This window comes from Solanum lycopersicum, chromosome 10 (genome assembly GCF_036512215.1).
Source record: "Solanum lycopersicum chromosome 10, SLM_r2.1".
Classification (NCBI taxonomy): domain Eukaryota; kingdom Viridiplantae; phylum Streptophyta; class Magnoliopsida; order Solanales; family Solanaceae; genus Solanum; species Solanum lycopersicum.
The window spans coordinates 21695208-21712435 of NC_090809.1; the positions used below are offsets into that span (position 1 = coordinate 21695208).

Below are 17228 nucleotides of genomic sequence, written 5' to 3' on the forward strand. Positions count from 1 at the left end.
CTTGAACGTAAAAGTAGACATTAGCATCAACATTGACGTGAACATCAATGTGAATGTGAACGTCAATGTGAACGCGAACGTCAATGTGAAAATTACCATGCACCTTAATGTAAACGTCAACGGCAACGTCCATAAAAGTTTTAATGTAAAAATAAACGTTAACATTAAGATTAACATAAACGTCAACATAAACTTCAATACGAATGTGAATGTGAATGTCAACATCAATGTTAATGTCATCTTTAACATCAACATGAACGTTAACGTAAATGTGTGGTGAACGTCAACGTAAACTTCAATGCATCATCAATGTTAGTGTCAACATGAATTTCAATATGTACATCAACGATAATGCTAACATAAACATCAATGTGATATCAATGAAAATCTCAATGTGAACATAAATGTGAACATGAACTTCAACGTAAACGTAAACCTAAACATCAACATGAACGTCAATGTAAATGTTAGTTTGAACGTCAATGTAAACATCAACATACATGTCAACATTAATGTAAACGTGAATGTCAATATCGACATCAATGTCAATATCAACGTCAACGTGAATATTAATATTTACATAAACATCAAAGTGAATGTTAGAATGAATATAAACGTGCATGTGAACGTTAACGTGAATGTCTACATGAATATCAACAAGAACGTCAATGTTAATGTCAACGTGAATGTGAACATCAACATCAATAACAATGTGAACGTGAACGTCAATGTGAACTTCAATATGAATGCCAACATAAACGTTAACTTGAACATGAATGTGAACGTCCACGTGAATGTGGACGTCAATGTCAACGTGAACTTCAACATTAATGTAAACGTGCATGTGAACGTGAACATAAACCTCAACATAACCATCAACATCAACGTCAACATCAATGTAAGAATCAATGTCAAGGTTAATATGAACGTGAACGTCAATGTCCATGTCAATATGAATGTCAATGTCAATGTCAAAGCTAATGTAAATATTAGCTCCAGTGCCAATGTCAACGTGGACAATAACATCAACATAAATGTCAACGTTATTGTAAAAATGAACGTCAATGTGTACGTTTACATTAATGTTAATGTGAACATCAACATTAACGTTAACATGAATGTGAACTAGAACGTTAACAACAATGTCAACGTAAACGTAAACTTGAACTCAACATGAATATGAATGTCAATATAAACATCAACACAAATAATAGCTTGAACTTCAAAGTAAACATCAGTGCAAACGTCAACGTCAATGTAAACGTGAACATCATCATTAATGTCAATGTGAACATTAATATGTACGTCAACGTCAATGCTAACGTGAACATCAATGTAAATCTCAACATCAATATCAATGTGAACATCAATGTGAACTTCAACATCAACGTAAACGTGAACTTCAATGTAAATGTAAACTTTAATGTCAACGTGAACATGCATATGAATGGAAACGTCAACGTAAGCATCAACTTGAACTTCAATCTAAACATCAACATAAACGTCAACATCAATGTAAACGTAATTGTCAACATCGACGTCAATATCAACATCAACATCAATATAAACATCAACATCAATGTCTACGTAAACATCAAAGTGAATGTTAATATGAACATGAACATAAATGTAAATGATCTCATGAACGTCAACGTGAATGTAAACATAAACGTCAATGTTAACATCAAACATAAATGTAAACGTCACCGTCAATATCAATGTGATCGTGAACGTAAACTTCAATCTGAACATCAACGTTAATGTTAACTGTAATGTGAATGTGACGTCGACGTGAATATAAACGTTAATGTCAACATCAACGTGAACTTGAACATTAATGTGAATATCAATGTGAACGACAATGTGAACTCCAACATAAACCTCAACGTCAACACTAACATCAATGTAAGCATCAACGTGAACGTCAATGTGAATGTCACTGTCAATGTCAATGTGAACGTAAAGGTTAACATCAATATGAACTTCAATGTAAATGTTAATTTCAAAGTCAATGTTAATGTGTCCGATAAAATGAACATGAATATCAACGTAAATGCTAAAATGAACGTGAACATGAATATCAACATTAACGTTAACATTAACGTCAATATGAACATTAACTTTAATGTTAACATTAACGTTAATATGTACGTCAACGTCAATATTAACATGAATATCAATGGGAACGTCAATGTAAAAGTCAAAATTAACATTAACATTTACTTGATCATCAACGTTAATGTGAACGTCAGCATAAACGTAAACTTGAACAACAATATGAACGTGAACGTCATGTAAATGATAGATTGATCTTCAATGTAAAAATCAGTATAAATATCAATGTAGACATGAAAAACAACGTCAATGTAAATGTCAATGTAAAAGTCAATATCAACGTCAACGTCAACGTGAACATCATCATGAATGTCAACATAAACATCAATGTGGATGTCAAGATAAACATGCACGTGAACATCATTGTGAACATCAACCTCAACGTCGATATGAACGTTAATGTTAACGCCAATGTCTAGTAAACTTCATCTTGAACTTCAACATAAAAAATAACATGAACGTCAATGTGAATGTCAATATCAACGTCATAGTAAATGTCAACGTCAATGTGAAAGTCAATGTGCACGTCAACATACACATCAACGTAAATGTGAACTTGAACGTACACTCAATGTCAATGTCAATGTGAATGTGAACTTCAATATAAACGTTAATGTGAACATCAACATAAACGTCAGCATCATTTTAACGTGAAAGTCAATATGAATGTGAATGTCAATGTAAATGTGAATGCACACATCAACTTCAACATGATTATGACTATTAATGAGAACGTCAATTTTAACATCAACGTGAACGTCAATATGAACATCAACGTGAAAGTCAATTTAAATTAGGAATGTGAACATTAACGTCAACGTGAGCGTGAACATGAACATAAACATAAACACTAACATCAACATCAAATACAATTTGAACATAAGCATCAAAGTAAAGGTCAATATCAACGTCATTGTCCACGTGAACATACATCAATGTCAACGTCAACATTAACATCAACGTCAATGTCAACGTAAATATTATCTTGAACTTTAATGTGAATAAGAACACATAAATGTGCATTAAATGTCAACATCAAGATCAATATGAACATGAATGTGAACATCAATATCAACGTGAACATGAATGTGAATGTCAACGTCAATGTTAATAACAACGTCAACGTAAACGTCTACCTCAACATGAACATGAATGTGAACGTCAACTTCAACATCAATGTCAATGTCAATGCCAACGTCCACATAAATGTCAACTTTTACATCAATATAAATGTTAACTTGAATGTCAATGTCAACGTCAACTTCAAAAGTAATATGAACGTCAACGTAAATGTTAACGTAAATGTGAATGTGAACATCAACGTTAACGTGAACATCAACATAAACGCAAACTTTAATGTTAACATAATTGTAAACATCAAAGTCAACATTAATATCAACGTCAATATAAACATAAACATAAACATAAACGTCTACGTAACATCAATGCATACGTCAATATCATTGTCAACATCAACGTAAATATCAACATCAATGTCAATGTTCACGGTAATGTCAATGTCAACATTAATATAAACGTCAACGTCAACATCAAGAAGAATATCAATATTAACGTCAAAATGAATGACAACGTGAACGTCATTGTGAATGTCACACCCGGATCCTAGAATCCAAATGCAATTGGCATCGTTAACCTCTCAGGGTCGCAGACAAACCTCTTTTTAACTTTCATCATATTCATATAGTTAAATATGTGGAAAATTTAAATGTTTTAAAATGAAATGAAGTATACATAGACTTCATGTAAAAGTTGCATGATTTCATATACTATAAGCCTACACTAAACAACCATCTACTATCGATTAAGCAATTCAAATGAAAGAATCAACATATCATAATAGTTTTCAAAAAAACAGCCTTATTTTAAAGCTTTGAATAAATATCTGAAAGAAACTCTACGGAAAACATCCTCTAGCTATGTGTACAGTACTAATGCTAGGAAGATAGATGTAGCATCCTCGAATTCAAGAGGACCTACCAAAAGTTTTGAGATCGCTGAGTCCAAACCGCTGAAATGAGTCTGCAACCTCCTCTCTGACCTGCACCTATAAAATAGTAATAGTATAGGATTAGTACACACTTGTACTATGTATGGGTGTATTCACACATACACATAAGGACTATGCATGATCAAGGAAAGCTCTTCCTATAACAACATGCCATTTTTTGAAAGTGACATCACAAGACTTTTCTAATTCGTTATTTTTGAATTGTGGTATGAATATGACGTGTTTTAATGAATTCAAAGCACACAACTCATTTTTATATGAATACAAGACCTTAGAATCATCAGCAAAATTTTAGAACAACTCGAGCGAAAATTTTTATTTTTTATTCTCCAAATCCGAGCAAGCATGTGAACATCCTTCACTATCTCCTTCCTTTATTACTAAACATGGGCTACACTACCCATAAATAATCTTCTAAGAGCATCTACTACTACATTAGCCTTACCCGGATGATAATACACACTCATATAATAATCCTTACGGAACTCTAGCCATCTCCTCTGGCGAAGATTCAACTCTTTGTGGGTGAACACATACTCTATGGTAAGTGAACACATCAACATGAATACCACGCAAGTAATGTCTCCAAATCTTGAGTGAAACACCAATGCAGCAAGCTCGAGGTGATAAGTTGGATAGTTCTTCTCATGACATTAAGTTGTCTAGCTGCATGAGCTATCACCTTACCTCGCTGCATCAACACACAACCCAAGCCAACTCTGGATGCATCACAATAGATCACATAACTATCTGAACCCTCTGGTAGAGTCAAGAAAAGAGTTGTAGTCAATCTTGTGTTCAACTTTGCAAAACTTTTCTCACAATCATCTAACCATTGAATCTTGACCATCTTCTGAGTTAACCTAGATAATGGTGAGGCTATGGATGAAAATCTATGCACGAACCTTCTGTAATAACATTCTACACCTAAGAAATTTCTGATATCTATTGTAGAGGTAGATCTGGTCCACTGTTTTACTGCTTCTATCTTATGTGAATCAACACGAATTCCTTTGCTAGATACAATGTGACCAAGAAAAGAAAAATTGCAACCAGAACTCACATTTACTAAACTTAGCGAATAACTGGTAATCCTTGAGAGCCTACATAACAACTCTCAAATAAATTGCATGTTCTTCCTCACTTCTAGTGTAAATGAGGACATCATTAATAAAGACGATAAAGAAAAAGTCCAAGTACTGTTTGAACACCCTGTTCATCAAATCTATGAAAGTTGCAGGAGCATTGGTTAGTCCAAACGACATAACTACAAATTCATAATGACCATACCGAGTTCTGAAGGCTGTATTTAGAATGTCACTATCTCTAACTCTAAGCTGATGATAACCCGATCTAAGGTATATCTTTGAGAAATGGCTATCCCTTGAAGTTGTTCAAACAAGTCATCAATCCTAGGGATGGGATACTTATTCTGGATTGTGACCTTGTTCAACTGTTTATAGTCAATGCACATTCTGAGAGAACCATCTCTCTTCCTTACGAACAACGTTTGTGCACCCCATGGTGAAATACTAGATCTGATGAAACCCTTATCTAGAAGGTCTTTCAATTACTCTTTCAATTCCTTAAGCTTTTCTGGAGCCATTCTGTAAGGAGGAATAGAAATAGGCTAGGTATCTAGAAGGAGATCAATTCCAAAGTTGATTTCCTTTTCGGGAGAGACTATAGGAAGATTTTCCAAAATTACTTCTAGAAACTCATAGACTACTTGAACTTACTTGAGAGTTTGGGTTTTGAGGCTAGAATCCTTAACCCAAACTAGATGATAGAAATAAACCTTAGATATCATCTTTCTAGCCTTAAGGTAACAAATAAATTGACCTATAAGCGCTAAGCTACTACCCTTCAATTCTAAGATTGATTCGTCTGGAAACTAAAAATGAACAATATTAGTTCTACAATCGATAGAGGAATAACATGAGTGTAACCAATCCATGCCTAGAATGAAATTGAAGTACACCATTTCTAACTCTACTAGATCTGCTGAGGTGACTTTCTAAGAGAATGTGAAAGGGTAATTGTTGTATACCTGTCTAGGTGTAACTGGGTAATCTACTAGAGTAGAGACAGAAAAGGTTTTGAGAGAGTTTCTGGACTAACACTGAATTGGACTGTTATACTTTGTTATAAAAGACAAAGTAGTCTCTATTATCTTTACACTGAGTGAACCATATGTTAGTCAAATCCTTAAGCTAGTTTGATGCCAATTTCACCCTATCACTACCAGTTAATTGCATAACTCGAAATATTTTATTGACGTCATCAAAGAACTTTTGTGGGTCCTCACATAACTTGGGACCTTGAAATTGAAGAAAATCTTTCAAAAAAACTATTGAATACTAGCTGCCACTGATCCACCATTGTTATTAGTTTTAACTCGAACCTTCTGATTGTTCCAGGTTGTCATACTTTTAGCCAAAAGTTGTACTGGCGTTCTGAAACTCTATAATAGAACTTTCTTATTTGGTACTATAAGAACTGCATTAGCATTAGTGCATTAGAATTCCATGCCTTAGCACTACGAGAAGACATGATCTTATGTGCACAACGTTGACTTTAATGGAATCAGATCATAACGTACACACGATAAGAGTAACAAGAAAGTGAAGTTTTCCTAAAACACTTTGTAGACTCCTTCTCATTAGATGTTGTGCTTCACATCCATAAAAAGGAGTCTACTTAGTGCGGCTTTTCAGACATCCGAGGATACTTAAACCTAGTGCTTTAATACCAAGTTTTATCATACCCAAGCAATCCCTGAGCTGCAGACACGAAACTTATAACCACTAGTTATCCTAAGCTTACCCTGCTTGCATGATCATGAGCATACTAAATATCATAAGAGGTGCGGAAGATAAATCATAATTAAATATGAAAAGATGGGGAATACCCATATTCTATAATTAAGATATTTGAAAACAATAAGTTTATTTCCAAGGAAATATTAACTCAATACTGAGCTGAATCTAACTATATATGAAATAACCTTATAAACTAGACTAGAAATACTGGGACAAGACCTAGCTATATCTAGGAAAAATTGAATCTAAATGACTAAATACTTAAATGACACTCATGACAGTTGTCCTCGGAGAATGAAGACTCACCACTAAATCTGCTAAAGTAGAGATCAGAAATCGATCTATGTGTGATGTGGATGCTGAGAACCTAAACCGACATCACGAGAAGATATAGCGCACGTACGCATCATGACTTGAAAGATACCGAGCATGTAGGATAGACTAAAGCTGAAATAAAACATAACTAAACAAGTGTAAAAGCAAGTATAATAATCTAACATGATAACTGAATTTTGAGCCAATTGAATGCAATGACAAATTTATAACATGCTGAAACTAAATACTGAATATACAAATAAATGGTCAATGCAAAGAGTCTGAGTGAACTTTGGGTTCTACTAATAATCGATAATAACACCACATGAGCTAAATGTGGAGTCCGATGTATATGCCCCATCGATAGGACTAGATATACCCTGCCAAAGGTATAAAGGCATGCTGGCGTGATCACTAAACTTATTGCCCACATAGGGAACTAACAACCTACTTTGCTAGTAGTTCTAGGACAACTGGGTACGCTAAACCCTAGGCCAACTTGGTATTATGCTACTCCGAATGAATTTTGTAAATTTTACTAATTATGTCTTAGTTTCTGTAAATAATGATAGCTCGAGCTTAACATGCAAACTAAGGATGCAACATTTAATCTAATAATGATGCATTAAAAACTAAAGCATGTATATTTGAATGACTGAAAAGTCTTACCTAGCATGTGTAATTTAAGAACTAAAGAAATACAAATCTAGGGTTTTGAAATTAATGCGATAATCTGAGTAATGACATGATAATTTTATTTGGAACATAAATTTTAACTAAATCGTAAAGTTCTATCAAAGTTATAGAAACCCTAGGTTTAATAATGATAAAAGAATTAAGAATCTGATTGAGAACTAGGGACCCAATGAGTGAAAGGAACCCACTGGTTAAATAACACATACCTTGTGATGAAATCCACGAAAAAGTACTTAGGTTTTGGGGAAGGAACTGTTGGATCCTCTTGCACTCTTGAACTAGGGTTCTTGAGTTTTTTCTCCTTTCTTGCTTCTAATTTTCTAACTTTTGATTTAATGATTTGACTTAGATATGTTTTATTTATGTTTCTATGCTTAAAATGACAAAAATGTTATTATTTAGGGTCAAAATAACGTAACATAAGGTTTAAGCGAACTGGCAAAAGACCAAAAGACCCCTGTATAAGTTGTTGACCAGGACAGATGGTCCGCCATCTGACCTATGGACTGTCGATCCGTCCGTTGATCAAGATTTAGCCAATTTTTCCTAGATGAGTTTTTGGAAGTCTATTGATGGTTGTTCAAGATGGACCGTCATCTGTCCTACAGACCATAAGTCCTTCCGTTGTCCAAAACCTAACCAATTTTTCTAGGCTGAAGTTTTTGAGATGCTCTGATCCCATTGACGGTTGTGCAGGATGGACCGTCGTCAGTCTTACAGACCGTAAGTCCATGCGTCATCCAAGACTTAACCAATTTTTCTGGGATGAAGTTTTGGGAGTCTCTGATCCCATCGACGGTTGTGCAGGACATACCGTCGATGCTACCATTAGTTGCACCTGTAGATTTTTTAAAAAAAAATTATTTTTGTTCTATTTTGGCTACGGGGTGTTACAATGTGATCGTCAATGGAAACGCCAACATCTACGTCAACATCAACATAAATGTCAATGTCAATATAAACATCATCTTAAACGTCAACATCAAGGTGATCATGTAAACGTGAATTCAACGTTAATGTCAACGTCAATATGAATAGGAACATAAACATCAACGTCAACATACACATCAACGTCACCGTCAACATCAACATAAATTTGATGTGAACGTCAACGTGAATGTGAACCTCAACTTATATATGAATTCCACGTCAAAGTTAAAGGGAACATAAATGTCAATATAAACATCAGCGTGAACGGCAACATAAACGTCAATATGAACGTTAACGTGAAAGTGAATGGAAATGTCAACATGAATGTGAACGTTAACATGAACATCAAAGTAAACATCAACATCAATGTCAATGTGAACGTCAACTTGAATGTTAACGTAAACATAAACGCCAATATAAATGTTAACATGAACGGAAACATTTACATGAATGTCAACATCAATGTCAATATCAATGTTACCGTAAACATGAACGTCAAAATAAATTTTACATGAATGTAAACATAAACATCAACATGAGCATCAAGGTGAACATGAATGTCAACATAAATGTGAATATCAACGTGAACAATCATGTAAATGTCAATGTGACCTTCAATGTACACAAAGACATCAACATCAATGTCAATGTCAACGTCATAGTCAATGTAAATGTCAATGTCCACATCAACTTCTATGTCAACATCAATGTAAACTTCCATGAGACTATGGGCCCGTTTAAAAGGGCTTAATAAAAGCAGCTTTAAAAAAGTACTTTTGAAAGTGCTGAAACTTATTTTTAAAATAAGCAATTTTGCGTTTGGATAAAAGTGCTGAAGTTGTTATGCCAAACGTGAAAAGGGAAAAACGGAAGAAAGAGATGTTAGGGTTATATGGGTAATTTGGAGATTGTATAAAAATATTAAGGACAAAAAGATAAAAATGTGGTCAACTTAAAACAACTTATAAGCTAAAAAAAGAAAAACACCCCTACCCCAGCTTTTAACTTTTGGCTTAAAATAAATTTTTTTTAATTTAAAATAAGCTATTTTGAGTATTGTCAAACAGCTAAATAAGTCAAAAACCATCTTTTAAGTCAGTTTGACCAGCTTTTATGCTGAGCCAAACAGGCTCTATGAATGTGAAGGTCAACGTCAATGTGAATGTCATGCCCCGAGCTACCCTTGAGACGCGTACACAGAACCTAGGACCACAAGTGATCCCAAGCTAACCCTTTTGTCATGATAATGAGCATACTAAAGAGAATAAATTGTTGCGGAAGCTAAATAATTATTATTATGAAAATATAGGGGATACACATATTCTATCACTGATATAAACAAACTACTGATGATTTTAATTCAAAGAAGTTATTAAATCAATATTAAGCTGAACTTACTATCTTTGAAATAAGCCTTTACTGACTAGAACTGCTTGAACAGGCCCTAGCTAAGTCTACCAAAACATAAACTATAGGACTAAATACTAAAAAGAAACTCATGACAATGTCCTTGAATAACGAGGACTTACCACTGAATTTGCTGAACTGGAGAGCGGAATAAATCTAAGCGCGATCTGAAAGCTAAGAACCTGAACCTACATCACGAGAAGATATAGTGCACGCATGTGTCAGTACTTGAAGGTACTGAGCATGTAGGATAGAATAAATATGAAATAAAACATAACTGAACAAGAGCAAAAGCAAGTATAATAATCTGAATATGATATAATTAATTTAGAGCTAGCTAAATGCAATGACCAATTTTTAATATGCTGGAACTTAATACTAAATATACTGATAAATGGTCAATGCAATAATGTCTGACAGAATTGTGGGAGCTACTAATAACCGATAATAATACCACAGAGTACGGTGTATGTACCCCATCGAAAGGACCCAATACACCCTGCCAGAGGTATAAAGGCATGCTGGCGTGATCACTAAAATTATTTCCCACAGAGGGGACTTACAACCTACTTGGCTAGTAGTTCTGGGAATAATTGGGTACGCTGAACCCTAGTTAAACTCGGTATTATTCTACTTATATTGATTTTGGCTGTTAACTAGTTATGTCTGAATTTCTGTAAATACAGGAAAGCTCAAAGCTGAAATGCAAACTTAGAATGCGACAATCAATCTGGTAATTATACATTTATAACTGATGCATGTTTATCTAAAGTAACTAAAATATCTTACATTGCATATGTAATTCAAGAACTATAGAAATACCTATAGGGTTCTAAAATTCTTGCAATAAAATGAATAAGAACATGGATATCTGATTTGGAACATATAACTAATTAATTTATGAAATTCTGTTTCAGTACTATAAACTCTTAGGTCTAATCATGATATAGGAATCAAGAATGTGACTCAAAACTAGGGACCAAATAGGTTTAAAGGAACTCACTAGTGAAATCCCACATACCTGGTGATGAAATTTCAAGAGAAATATTCAAATTTTGGGGCAGGAACTATTGGAAACTTACAGCGTTCTTGAACTAGGGTTCTTGACCTTTTTCTCCTTTCTTGCTTCTAATTTTCAATGTTTTGATTAATGATTTGACTTAGGTGAGGTTTAGTTATGTTTGTAGGCTTAAACTGACTAAGATCTGATTTTTAGGGTCAAAATGACGTATAATAAGGTTTAAACAAAGTGCTAAAATACCAAAAGACCCTTGAGTTTAGTGGGGGTCAGACCAAACGACAACCTGGATTGACGGTCCATCATTCAATTCAGTGGAGTAGAGACCGTGAAAGGTTCTGAGATAGTTTCTGGACTAACACTGAATTGGAGTGCCATGCAAGGAGTTACAAAAGAAACAGTAGCCTTGAATCTAACAAAGTGAATGTCAAAATAAATGTGAACGTCAACATGAACATGCACATTATCATCAACGTAAACATGCACGTGAACGTCAATGTGAACGACAATATTAACGTCGCCGTGAATGTGAACATGAACTTCAACAACAATGTGAATGTCAATGTAAACGTCAACGTTAAAATACACATTAACTTGAATGTAAACATGAATGTCAACGTGAATATGAACATCAATGTCAATGTCAACGTGAACTTGAACATCAAGTTGAACATCAATGTGAACGTCTATGTGAATATCAACATAAACATCAACGTCAACATCAAGATCAACATCGATAAAAACATCAACGTGAATATCAACGTCAACATCAACATCAACATCAACGTCAACATCATTATAAATGTAAATGTGAATGTCAACTTAAATGTCAACATGAACATGAAATTTAACGTGAACGTGATCGAAAACATCAATGTTAATGTGAACATGAATGTCAATGTGAACGTCAATGTGAATATGAACGTCAACGTAAACATGTGCGGGAATGACAACTTCAAAGTGAACATCAATGTCAATGTTAACGTGAATGTCAACGTGACCGTCAAAGTTAACATTAATATGAACATCAATATGTACGTGAACATGAATGTCAATGTTAATGATAGCGTGAATGTTAATGTAAACATTACTGTGAACGTTTATATTAACGTGAACGTCAACCTCAACCTTAATGTCAACATGAATATGAACGTCAACGTGAACATAAACGTCAACTTTAACCTGATGTCAACCTCAACATCAACGTCAATGTCAACATAAACATAAGCGTTAATGAGAATATCAACGTGAACGTGAACTTCAATATTAATGTGAATGTGAATTTCAACAAAAACATAAATATTAACGTCAACGTGAACTACATTATCGATGTGAACGTCAATGTAAATGTGAACGTGAACATGAACCTAAATGTTAACTTAAACGTTGACGTAAGCGTGAATGTCAATGTATGTGTCAACGTCAATGTTAACATAAACGTGAATGTCAATGTCAACATCAACATGAATGTCAATGTCAACATGAACGCCAATGTCAACTTTAATGTAAACGGCAACCTAAATGTCAATGTTAACATTAACATGAACGTGCACATAAACGTCAATGTAAATGTCAACATCAACGTGAATGTGAAAGTCAACATGAACTTGAACATCAGCATGAACATGCATGTGAACGTCTATGTGAATGTTAAATGAACTCAACCTTAACGTGAAGGAGAATTTCAATGCGAATGCTAGCATGAATGTGAAATTCAACATCAACACTAACTTGACTGTGAATGAGAACGTCAACGTCAATGTGAACGTCAATGTCAATGCCAACGTGAACTTAAAACTCAACGTGAACATCAATATTAACTAGAACTTCAACGTGAACGTGACTGTGAACGTCAACGTATACATAAACACTAATGTTAACGTGAATGTGAATGTTAACATCCACATACATGTCAAAGTAAACATAAACATAAACATCAAAATCAATTTAAACATCAACATGAATGTCAACGTTAACGTGAATGTGAAAGTGAAGTTGAATGTCAATATTAACATCAACGTTAACGTTAACTTAAACATAAACAACAATGTTAACGTGAACGTCAACTTAAACATATACGTCAATGTGAATGTGAACACGTAACGTGAATTAAACATTAACTTCAACAGGAACATCAACGTAAACATGAATATTAATGTGAACGTGAACGTGAACCTCAACGTCAATGCCAATGTCAACGTAACCATCAACGTCAATGTGATCATCAAAATAAACATGAATGTCAACATAAATGTGAACGTGATCGTGAACCTCAATCTAAACGTGGATTCAATGTCTACTTTAAGGTGAACGTCAACATAACTGTTAATGTCAACGTAAATGTGAACGTCAACATAAATTAGAACGTGAACGTTAATGTACACATCAACGTACACATAAATATCAATGTCAATGTAAACAGTGTACACATTAAAGTCAATGTGAACATCAATGTCAACATCAACATCAACGTCAACATCAACATAAGTGTCAATATGAACGTAAATGTGAACATGAATATCAACGTCATTATGGACGGGAACGTCAATATCAATGTGAACTTCAACATAAACTTAACATCAATGTCAACATTAATGTGGACGTGAATGTAAATGTGAGCATGAACATCAACATGAATGTGAACGTTAATGTAACAATCTAGAAAATGTACTCGTCTACTGAAGATCCTATTAAATTTTAATAATAGGTATTGGGGGTACATAGGAATCCTAATGCCCAATATTTAGTAATATTGGGCATATTAGAAGATCTTGTCTTAAAGGGTGTAAGCCAATTTTCTATGTATTAACAAGCTTGTCCAAGAAATATACTTGCAAGAAAGACCCAAATCTAAAAATCATCATTTTCATTGTTCACAAAATAAGTGCAAGGCATCCATGTGTCAAGCCTAGGTACGACAGCACATGACCAATTAAAATTGTCATGTAGACTAAGTAGTGCCCAAGGACATAGTGAGGATCCTTGGGATGATAAGTAAACATTCCAAATGAAACATCAAGAATAGTTAGTTAAGAAAATAAAAGCAACACATGTTAAAGCTCACATGCAAGCACATGTGAAAACAGGATAAGGGGGACCACCCTAACCGAATTGGGTTAGGGTATTTAGGGGCAGGCGTGCACAAGGGTCCACCCATGTGGGGCCTAACTCTTTAACAAAATTTAGACTCAAAATAACTGACCTAAATAGCTAACTAACCTATGACAAACAAAAATAAAATATCTAGTGCACCCAGCAACCTAAAACTTAATTGGGTAACACCAACCTAGTAAATAGTTCAAGAAACATCGTGGTACCTAACCTAGGATGGTCCAAAATGGTTATTTATGGTCCAATGAATTACGGGTGCTTTAGTAGTTACCCTAGGTACCTTAATTAATTAAATTAAGGAATTAATTAATTAAGTAAAATTCACAAGCAAGGCCGAAACTCTTAGGAAGTATTTCAGATTTGAGTAAGTTAAATGCTTTCCTATTTTTAGTTAATCTAGGAGGGGCATTTTATTGATTAACTAATTAATTTATTGAATTAACTTAATAAGACTAAGTTTAATTAGTTAAGATCATTTATTTAGAGTTAGACTCATTTTGAAACAATAGAAAACTCACGACTCAAAAAAATGGACAAACTAAAGAAAACCAGAAAAGTTTCTCCCGATTCTCTTAGGCGATTTCAAGGTATTCTTCAACGTTTTTGTGCAAAGTGATCTTCGTAGGTTCAATTCTACATAATGTATGGATTTTATATCTTGGATTCCTTTCCCCAAGAGGATTTTCAAACACTTTGAATTCATGAAATATAAAAAATAGGGCTATTCCCAATGACACTATTGAATGTCAATCACCCTAGGTATCATTGTGTTCGATTCTAAGAGTTTGTATGATGTAATCTCGAATATTGTGTTGGTATGTGCTGCTAATTTATCATCATGTGTAGGGTTCTTGACTTATTAATATCGAATTGGACTTACAAATTAGATTCATATAATTTGAGTATACATAAGATAAAAATGTATAATGTCTAATTGTGTTCGAGAAATATGAATTTGTTATGAGTTATTTATGAAGTTGAATTTACTGTTATATGTTGTTCATTTAATTTTACCTTTAAGTTAACTAAATGTAAAAGGTTGGCGTACTTGCAATGAAGGTTTAGATTAGCACAAGATGTGAAAGTTTGGCTTATGCCAATAATTTGGGTAATAAAGTGACTAGTAATAGAATTGGCTTACAATAATATTTAAAAAATATGTGAAAGTTGCCTAATGACTACTTTAAATCAAATTAAGCATGACCAATGTAACTTTGTATTCATAAACAACGGTATGCCAATCATTGGTACAAGTCCCAACATACCCTTTCCAAAGAACTATGAATATAAGTAAGTATATTGAACAAAGTTCATAACGTTCATAAAAAGTGGTATAAAGCTACCAAAAGTCATTGAACAAGATAACGTGAGCAATAACATAATTAATAGTTAATGAATTATGAAAGTGACCATAATGAGGTATTAAAAGAAGTGAGAAGTCTCACTCACACCTAGACAATTATGCCAAAGATACTCACATAAAAGGGTGTTAATAATCGTGAGACAAGTCTCATTAATACCAAGAAAATAATGTAAGGTTAAATTCACATTTCATCAAGTAAAGAAAGGGATGACCAGTTATCGAAACCAGTAAGTAAACCTAATAACTAGAAGCAAGCTTCCATAAACTTTGAGTCAACTCTAAAATATGTAAAGAAAAACAAGTTGAGTAAAGAACCGATACACAAGAAATGAGCTTGTGCCAACACATGTAAGCCTCATGAGATGAGGCTACACCCAAGGTGGATAGGTAGTCTCCATACGTCTCCTAGTCTTCGAACTATGTTGGCAGCATAGGAACTAGCCATTTGATTCCACCTAAGAGAGCTAGGTAGATGCAGTTTCACTTTATACGGTGAAACCACCCCTTTTGAGTGTGGGACAGAGACTGGATTTCATGCTTAGCTCACATGATCTATGTCGGTTAAATTCTCAAAGAAAGTATTCGATTCACTTTAGTCGTGAAACCACCTCTTTTTTGTGTGGGGAAGACACTTGACTTGGTTTCACTTTAGCAGGTGAACAACCCCTTATCGGTGTGGGGTAGACACTATATTTCATGTTTAGCTCACAGGATCTAGGTTCACTTTGATCGGTGAACCACAACTTTTTGGTGTGGGGCAGACACTACAATTCATGTTAGCTCGCATGATCTTAATGCTAAAAGTTTCTTTAAGAATGTAAGAAAGAAAGAAAAAGAATTGTAAGTTCAAGGTGAGCTAAGAAAGTAAGATCTTAAGTATATCAAATCATTAGTTGTTGTTAAGAATGAAGTTTTAGCTAGTTATTGGCTTGTTCCAAATCAAGATATATGCTCCTATATCTTAACGTTATGCAAATGATCAAATGATGGGCATAGCCAAATAAAACTTGGCTTATAATGACTTCTTATATTATGCCAATAAAGGGGAGTAAAACATAATGGCTAATAAATGCCCCAAAATCTCCATAATATTAAAATTATGAAATAAGTGGCGTAGCCTATAAAGATTGGCTTATAAAGATTCACACCTAATTTAACAAGAATGGAAAGAATAACTTATCGTAAGGGTAGCAAAACCATTTCCTTAGTCTTTTGGATTACTTACTCGAATCTTTATAAGTATGGGACTACAATGAATTATTGCACGTTGAAGTAAAACATAAGATTAAAGAGATCTTTGAACTACACAACAACAAGAATAAAAAGACTGAAAAATAAACTAACTGTTGAGGAAGGAGCTCTCGGGTTTGAAGGAGCAAATTTCAAAATTTTCTTTCGAGTTGGTCTAAATTTATGTCCATG

At 33.9% G+C, this 17228-nt stretch overlaps 1 protein-coding gene across 1 annotated transcript; it reads right to left on the reverse strand.

Annotated features, from left to right (window-relative positions):
* Positions 1-436: 436 nt before the first annotated feature.
* LOC138338746 (uncharacterized) lies at positions 437-3029 on the reverse strand. The gene is made up of 4 exons (XM_069289833.1): positions 2971-3029; positions 1534-2311; positions 1206-1485; positions 437-1125 (listed from the first exon to the last, which is right to left on the reverse strand). Exons 1-4 carry the CDS (start codon positions 3027-3029, stop codon positions 437-439), a joined length of 1806 nt encoding a protein of 601 aa, XP_069145934.1.
* Between the last annotated feature and the right edge of the window lie 14199 nt (positions 3030-17228).